The sequence below is a fragment of the Schistosoma haematobium genome, chromosome 3, assembly GCF_000699445.3.
Source record: "Schistosoma haematobium chromosome 3, whole genome shotgun sequence".
Taxonomy (NCBI): Eukaryota; Metazoa; Platyhelminthes; class Trematoda; order Strigeidida; family Schistosomatidae; genus Schistosoma; species Schistosoma haematobium.
Window position 1 is genome coordinate 22,801,464 of NC_067198.1, and position 9,683 is coordinate 22,811,146.

The 9,683-nt window shown below is 33.8% G+C and overlaps 1 protein-coding gene across 1 annotated transcript; it reads right to left on the reverse strand.

The window, feature by feature from the left end:
* Window positions 1-342: 342 nt before the first annotated feature.
* MS3_00005276 (uncharacterized protein) lies at window positions 343-1,023 on the reverse strand (the record flags this gene model as incomplete). The annotated part of the gene is made up of 2 exons (XM_035730649.1): window positions 343-553; window positions 872-1,023. Coding segments are annotated over 2 exons (363 nt in total), but the record flags the coding sequence as incomplete, so codon positions are not given.
* Window positions 1,024-9,683: the final 8,660 nt, after the last annotated feature.

Genomic DNA, 9,683 nt, shown 5'->3' on the forward strand with positions numbered 1-9,683 from the left:
CAAATCTTCAGAAGTATGTAATTTTCTACCTTTCATTATTTTATAACTACAGTAAGTATATTTAAATTTGCATGAACCTTAAACGCAGTACAAACACGCATATCTGTACCTGTAGTTACATACTATTGTTAAATTTTCAACGAATTACTTTGTAACAATCAGATGGCATTTTTCAAACTGATATAATTAAAGTAATGTAGACAGCCTTCGTTGGTGAGCGCATTTATGTTTAAACAAATAGGTCACTAGAACATATTATTTGAATTTTTATTTGCAATTCAAATTCAGCTGTATGATCCGATAAAATAAATTCCCTTAACATTTTAAAAAGCAACCAACGAATTAATTACTTGGATTATTACTTTTTGAACGAATGCATTTTCTCAACCAAATGTTAATTAAATCTTCAATGTACGGATCATTTGTACGATAATCGCTCGTGTCTCTAAAAGCATTTCTTGCAACTTCCGATTCCATTTGACATATAGCTGTGACTGAAATAACAGAAAATAAACACAAAAGTGGTTGTGTATGTTGCGCAAATTCCGAAGTACTTCATGACATTTGAAAGATGACAGAAGCTGTATAGAGGTGATTTCCGGAACAATCAATATAATATGTGTTTAAGAAAAAAAAAGCCATTATAAGCAGTGAAAATATGCTATATTTTGGGTGAGTTCCAAATTGTCATATTTATTTATATATAATGCCAACTTTCTCAACAACTAATGATTTATTTAGTTGTTATGATTATAAAGTGTAATTACAGATTGTTGAATTAACGCATTATTATTGCGTAGCTGCGATTCTTTTCTAGTGCAGAATATCTATGTCATCTACTTAATGAAACTACCAGGGAAGTCTTACTCACTGCCTTCTCTCAATGAGGGTGCTTTTTACGGAATTAAGTAGGCGAAAAGCAAATATTCGGCGCTTTAATCGGGTTGGTGGACACGGAGGGTCCACCTCGGAGAGTTGAAAAACCCTGATTCCAAACCAATGGTGCACATGAGCCTCAGGATCCTGAGTGGACAAAAGACATATGAACCTATTGTCGATCACCGGCTACCATAAGGCTGCATCTCCTGACGCTGCTCCACTGACTTGTGGACTAGACCTTTAGGTCAAGACCACCGGGTGTGACCTCCTAAGAAAACCGCCGGCTTCGACTTAGGAACCCGGGTAGTAGTATCACAGCCCTAGCACAACCCAAATGATGATTACTACCGGAAAAATTAGTATTGCTTCAACTCTTATTCAGACAAACCTTACAATCATTTGATAACATTCGCTCTTACTTCTTTTATACTGATGTATTCCCCTATGTTCTCATTTTGCGTTGTTTGTTTTTCAATTAAAACAGCAGCTTGATTATGGTGGAACCCCTGTCCCGTGTAAATGACATCGAATCACTGACTGGTCGAAAGTTGAATGCTACCACCGACTAAGAATACTGAAACCACATATAGCATTCAAATTGGCCTCCCTCAACGTTCTCACAATAATGCAGATCGGACAACAGATATAATCGGCTATCTTTAAAAAGTCCTAATATCGATGCCTGTTGTCTATTCGAGACCATTATTCAAGGCTCTAGTGAAGTACTACAAATTCTCTCTCCATCTTTTGCTTTGGAAAACTCGTTTCGCTTGCATTTATCCGGGGACCCTGTGGCATATTCGTCCGGTTTTGTTGGCGTTGATGCCGCACTAAACGCCAGAGCTAAGGCAGCACTGATAGATTGGACCCCCATTAAAAGTCGGTTATATGCCGTGAGATTAGAAAGTTCATCAAAGCACGGAGAAATCGGTGTGAGAAACAATGTCTTTTCCTCATCTCCGCATACGTTTCGAAAGATCGCAGCCTAGATGCGATTAATGATGAGTTTTGCCATCAATTAACTGTCCTTCTACAGAAGATTCGTCTGACATGTATTGTGGTACTAGCTGGAGAGTTGGAACTGACGACGTTGTTTTTTAAAGGTCTGGCAATTGGAATTTTCCAACATCGTGAAATGAGTTGATAGTTTTTCCTATCTTTAAAAAGGGTTCACGCCGTTTCTTCAAGAACTGTCGGGGGATAAGTCTACTTCTGATTGCATTTAAACTATTGGCTCCCGTCATACTTCGTAGATCGTTCAAAACCCGAGAGAGATCGGCTCGCGAGGAGCAGTCTGGTTTTGTGTTAGTCGAGAATGTATTGATCATATCTTCACACTCTGCCAACTGTTTGAACACCGTCACACTTATCACAGGCCAACAATCGTAGTGTTTCTTGACATCAGGGCTGCCTTCGATTTGTTGGATAGGACTGTTCTCTGGGATTGTCTATTGAAGAAGGGTGTGCCTGAGAAGTTTATTAACATCCTAAAAGCCCTATATACAAACACCTCAGGCAGAGTGAGGGCATAGAAGCACCTTTCTCCATTATTCCATTCGAGCAGTGGGGTTAGGCAGCGTTGTCCAGTCTCACCACTCCTCTTCAACTTTGCCATCGATGACATTCTCGAAACAGCTCTGATGGATGTAAGTAATGGCGGTGTGGATCTGTTGCCTGGAGAGACTCCTCATCCTTGAGTATGCAGATGATATTGTCTTACTGTGCGATAATGCCCAAGGCATGCAATCCGCACTTAATCAGTTGGCAATCAATGTCCGTAGGTATGGTATGTGCTTTGCACCTTCGAAGTGCAAAGTACTCCTACAAGACTGGCAGGACCCTGATCGTGTACTCACCCTGGATGATGAGCAGATAGAAGTAGTTGAGAAGTTCGTTTGTCTAGGTAGCTGCATAAGTGCTGGTGGTGGCGTCAGTGATGAGATCAATGCACGTATAGTGAAAGCCAGGGCGGCTTATGCCAATCTTGGGCCATCTTTGGCGACTTCGTGATGTCAGTCTGGCTGTAAAACGTCGGATCTACAACGCGTCGGTGATAGCAATTTCACTCTATGCTTGTGTAACCTGACCTCTTCGAGTTGAGGATGATAGATGACTCTGATTTGATCATCGTTGTCTCCGAAGGATTGCTGACATCCAGTGGCAACACCATGTCAGTAATGCGGAGGTCCAACATCATGTGTTCTGGCACAGCGACGATAATTCAATTAGTGTCATCATCTTGAAACACCGACATCGGTGGCTTGGACACGTTCTACAGATGTCATTCCGATGTTGGTACTAGTTGGTAAAAGTGGAGAAGTGGTCAGTGTATTACATGGTGCCGCAGTATGAAAGAAAGCTGTTCAGGCTGGCTTCTTTTGGACCTTCACGGCTCCTCGGCTGGTGTTCTTGAAGTGGTGCAACGTAGTGGTTAGAGACATTATCAGACATGGCTCAGAACAAAAGCCAGTGGCGATCGTACTGTAACCTTCTTTTACTTTCTTCATAAAATGTGGTTGTATCCTCCTTAACTGAAAGAATTCTTCTGGTTGTACCTTTCCGCTTCCCTCATTATTATTATTATTATTATTATTATTATTATTATTATTACTGTTATTATTATTATCCCACTATCATACACTGATTTCTGTTCGTTTTTATTCTATTTTTCTTATATGCACTTTACTTTCTCTATCCGTTCACGTTCTCATTGTTATTGTGTAGGGCATACGTATTACGTGCCCCTTTGCGCTAATGTTTATGTGTTCAAATAAATAAATAATAAGTTAATTAAACATTTGTATCTTGTTGTTTGTAATTTTAATTGATATAGTTCTAATGAATTAATGAATATTTAATTGTTTAAAGAATTCCACAATTGTATTAAAGAACAGGGAATTGCTTTTATAGTCAATTCAGCACAACATATACATTTATTCACCTAATATATTACTATATAGAACAACTTTAATTTATTAGACATAACACAGTCCATAGTCTTTGAATAATAGTAATTCCAGTTTAATTATCTAAACTGTTTAGTTATTACAATAAGATTGATATTTAAATAAAAATCGAGTTATTTTTTTAGTGAAACTAAAATAAATAGAGCATAAGCCTAGGAGTCATTTACTTTGTCCATTTAATATTATTATAGTCAATCTAATAAATAGATAACTAAAAGGATTTATAACTGTAAACTATTAGTCAGATGATATGTCATATTATAAAGAATCTCAATACACACGAACAACTAAAACCACAAATTCTATAATTTGATCTTATAATAACTTCTTCAAATTGACAGAACCTAACAAATTTCCAATTAAAGAATTTCATAATAAGTTTAATTAAATGCAAATGTTGTAGATTATTAAATAAGAGTTTGGTTACATGATTTCTAGTTAGTAAGTCGCATAGTCAATACTTTTCACATCTACTTCAGTTAAGTCAACCACTTAATTTCTATAGAATTTATATCATTGAGAATATAAACAAAGCGACTCTTAACAAGAAAAAAGAATTAATTACAAATGTAAGTGTTAAGATAGCGGAAATAGCATATAAACATGAGCTTATTCCTTAATTAATATGAAGTTGAGTTATTTGAATTACAAGCTTTTTGTAAGCAATGATGGATAGTGGCTAGTAGTGGAATATCCACATACATATTAAGTTTGTGGTTGCTTTTATCAGTCAATCTCTTGTATGTCATCTTTACGAAAGTCATTATAATGTTAGTAATAGATGTACAGCTAAACTAGTGAAAACAATTTATCAGGACTCAGTAGCTGAGTGGATAACGCGATGGCGTTTGAAGCGAATGGTATTGGGTTCGAGTCCCAGAGTGAACATCAACTCTGAGATGCAGGTACATCCAGCTGACGAGTCCCGAATAGGGCGAAACGCGTGTCCTGGATCCCACTGCTAGCCACTGTCCATCATTGCTTACAAAAAGCTTATGAATTAAGGCAATATCGAGGCATACGCACAGTATGCTGATATGTCAATAACAGACTGATCAATTGCAGTCTTAAACCTCAATAGGAAGATACACGCCAAACAATATCAAGTGTATTTGAATTACAGTTTGTGGATTTCTACTTCCTGTAAAACATTCTATCCAACAACATTAAATCAGTAGTTCACAGGGTGACACTCTAATTTATGGCGACGCTAGACTGACCTTGAGAGTGTACACCTAATAACTAGGAACAAGTGAGAGTTATAAACCTGTGTTAGGAATTCGAATTATGATTTACAGTTGACAGTTAAGGTTAGGAATTATATTTGGGGTTTTCACGAACTGACATAAACTATAATGCCAAAACTCTATTTAGCCAAATTATTGAGTGAATTTCGTGCAAAAATCCGAGACCTGTTATCTTATACCCGATCGGTTCGTCCATTAAATATAGTCTTGATGTTCCGTTTTTAAAGTTGGTTTATTATAAACTATCTTCCAATAATTCACCAATAATTATCAACAGTAATCGTATTTTACATATTTCTTTAAATGAATGTCTTTGTTCATTGGTTAAATTTGTGAACTTCAGCTAATCATATTAAAAACCAGATTGTCCACATGTTTTACTTTGCTGTAGAAGTAAATATTTTTTTTAATGCTGAGATAATCTATAGAAATTCATGTGCATTTGAGTTTGTTCTCATTTAGCTCAGTTAAACATTTTTGTTAACTTACTTAGCGGACAAAGTCATTCGTACTAGAACAACTTATTGTACCTTTATTATTCTTGTGCTTGTATGAAATATGTATGCTTGAACATTACTTACCGCCTACGCATATATTCATTCTGCTAGCTTTATTATTAACTGCTTAATTGATTCGATGATCCATTTATTTCCCTATATATATACATGTACATTTAACACTACACTCTCGGTTCGCTGACTCATTCATTTGCCTATGTGCTTTGTGGTCTGAGTTATCTGCTAATAAAACTGTAGTCGCTGCTTCTCTTTGCCTTCTGATTTCAAACACCGTTGAGGATTATATAATGAAGATTAGGAGGGTGATTGATCAACGAAGCACAGCCGCTAAAAATTACATAAAGTGTGGTCTCGTTAATAGCAGGTTGTAATTTTATTCTTTCCAAATTTCCAACAAATATGCCAATAATGACAGGTCCGAACGGACTACCCATCGCTACACAATCTGCTAGACAATACAACTTATTGTTGTACTGAGATTGTACATTCTTAGTTCAGAATCTTAGTAACTGTCTGAACTGAATTTGTGGTATGACTATTAGTTGTGAATAATCATTAATGATGCTAAATATTTCTTCCAAAGTGATATTGGTAAAAAACAAAGGTATGTCATATTTAAAACCCTAAGTCTATCTGCTATACTTTTTTGTTTCATTGCTTCTATAAATTCGAAAGTGTCCTTAACATTGTATATGGCTAATTATTTACGGAGTGATTCCAGTTAGCAGTTTGTGGTATGAATAGACTATCTTTGATATAATTTGTCTCATCCGTACACTAGATTTATGTAATTTGGCCTGCTCATAAATGGTTAGTAGGCGTGATTCGAGTGGTTTAAGCTGACCGTAGCATCATTAGTTATCTTTAATTTTAGGAGTTATCTAATTTATTTTGTTGCTTTCTTTTATGATAATGAGGTTTTGCTTTAGTTTGAATTTTCTTGGATTTTGTAAAATCATCACTTTTTTTGTATATATTAAGATTTCTTCATTAATACCATTCTGAAAACTTTTACCTGAATTTCGTGCTGATAATTTTGCTCAGAAGAACGATGAAAGCTTCACGACAAAACCATTCAGCTCAGAGAACAAAACTTCACCTGAATACTTTGTTTAGTTTAAGTAGCGCTGTGTTTTTCGGATTTTACATTTTCCACAAAACATCATTTGGTACAATTTTAAAATGTTCTGATTAGTAATCATTGTTACTAAGTGAATAACCAGATATAATCATATTATGGTAGTGTAATGTAAAATGTTTTCATTTTTTTGGAATCTTATTACATTCTGTAAACTCAGGTTAATTAAAAGGGAATAAATCATACCATATATTTAATGCTACGAGATAATCTCTAGAACAGCATCTGTTTAGAAACATTCCTTTTTTTTAATTATAACTTTAAATTGATTTTAAATAGGTTTGAAGAATATATCGAAAATTAAGATTCTTTTGATAGTTCACTTGGACAATCATGATAATTTGTACTTTATATGTCTTCCATACAGAAGAATTTCCTACAACAATTTCTCTTATTATCATAGTCACCTCATGCTTAAAAACTACTTATTTGTTATCAAAACAATATCAAGGACATTTATGATATTTCTAGCAGAAATCAAACCAATCTATTTGTTCAAAACTGATTACAACTTTGAATTTATTTTTTATTGTTTGTTTGAATCTTGCCATTGATGTTTATGACTGAAATTGGTCAATCTCTTATTGGCATATGTGGATTCTGTGCGGATTACCTTAAGTCACAAGCATTATAAGCAAAGATGGATGGTGGCTAGCAGTGGGATCCGTGATGCTCGTTTCATCGTACTTGGGACTCGTCAGCTAGGTCTACCTTCATCTCAGGGTTGATGTTCACTCCGGGTCCAAAATAGGACGAAAGGCCCGTCCTGGATTCTACTGTTCATCATCTTCCATATTTACATATACTGCTTGTGACTACAGCTTTGTTTTAATTCGGTTCACTAAATATGAAGCAAGTATGAGTGGTTAATTGCAAAACTGCTCAAATTGTATTTACTTAGTTGTGAATTTAAACCATGCTCTTTCTTTATAAGTTTGAACAGCTGGGTAGTATCCCTAGACCTTACAGGTATAATATGATAAAACTGAGATCACAAATCGCTACGAGGTTAGTGTTTTGTAGTGACACTATGTCTACCAATAAAGTCCCAAGCTTAAATAAAGAACTTAGTAAACTGATTTTCATTTTTTGTTACTTTAAAGACGATTCTTTTGTTAGATTTTATATTATTTGCTAGCTTACATTGATTGAAGGATCATCGAAAAATGTACAGAAAAAGTTCAACTTTTTTAAGTTTTCATCTTTATCCATATTGTTCACAACACTAATGATGATAAAACATTCATTTTAACAAATTATTTTCATAGTTTTTCTTACTTCACATAAACGATCCTGTCACCTACAAACAATTCGATATACTGAAGTATTGTACTTTTAAAGGTATTTCCCCCCCCCAAAAGCCAATGATAAGTAGACAAGTATTGCTAAATAATGTGATTACAACAAATATTCTATTCTCTATAGAATTCATCATTGATCACACTTTACATCCAACCAATAAACATTTTGGGTTGTGGGTGATTCGGTTAAAATTTGAACCAAATGATTATAAAAATTGTCAAACATCTTTGAAATCATTGAAGAACCTTGACATATTCGGTAAAATATATTTCTGTCTATGAATAGGTAAACTTGTAGTTATTTCAACAGCTCATCTGCAATACTATTTTTACTTGTTATTGGTTATTTAGAATTTGAACTTATCTACATTCAATTAAATGAATTTAGTTTGAGTAAATATACAAAGAGAAGAGTAGAATTATTATCATATAATATTATTCATATAAATGTATTCACCTGTAATTTCGTACATGTACATTTATATCTTATATTAGAATGTCTATCAGAGAGGTTTGGTTGTAAAGTTTGTTTTCTTCTTTTTATAAGGCGGTTATTATAAATGATAATTACAATATCTGTAAAATGGTCTAAATAATTAATGAGACAAAGGACCTAAATCTTTTCTACTTCTGTTTCTTCTTCGCATATATATATATATATATATATATATATATATATATATATATATATATATATATATATATATATATTACGTTATTTACGCATAAACATCTATTCATTATTCCCAATACAATTATGTTTATCAACAAATTTATTGTCATAATCCCCCTGAAACAAAGATACACATTAATTGAAAAAAAAACACACAACTGTATACGTTAACTTCACTACCGTTCTCATAATAATAAACAATAATTTTGTTTCTCTGTACCTTTTCTTATCCCCGTCAACTTAAGAAGGAAAGAGACATGAATTCATAAAACCATTTTCTTGTTTAACATGCTAACTTCTTGAATTATTCTCCTCTTTTTTTCTCCTCTTTGCGTTAATAATTCAGGTAAAAATAGTTTTACCTAAGTTTTGATTTATACGACAAGTGAATTAGAAAATACATTACATTTTCTGTACATATTTATATTCCCAAAACATATTTTGATAATTATATATCATTATAGCTTTTACTAATAATTATAAATTAAGCTTAGTTATGGGATTACATATTTTACGATTCAAAATGTGACATTAGTATTCAAATGAAGAGTAAATGATTAACCCTTTTCAAAATGGGTTATTCGTGATAATTATTACTTGATACTATAATTCACTTTTGAAAATTGATTCAAGATCGTAACTGTGACTATGTTGTCCAGTAGGTAAATGATAGTATAGTACATGATGTTTTCTAATACTATTCAACATGTGATTCAGTGTGACTGTCTTCTACCAAAGTTGAGTCAACATGAATCATATTTCTAAAGCCTTGGACATGGTTAGCCACCAACTTCTTATAGGTAAACTCGCATATTATGGGGTTCAAAATCCTTTGCTAGATTGGTTTGATTCCTTTCTCAGCAATTAACATCAACTAGTTAAAATTAACTCTTCATTGTCTAACGCTGTCCCTGTTACATGAACTGAAAAATTTGCGAAATTGCATCAGCATGGAGCTTAA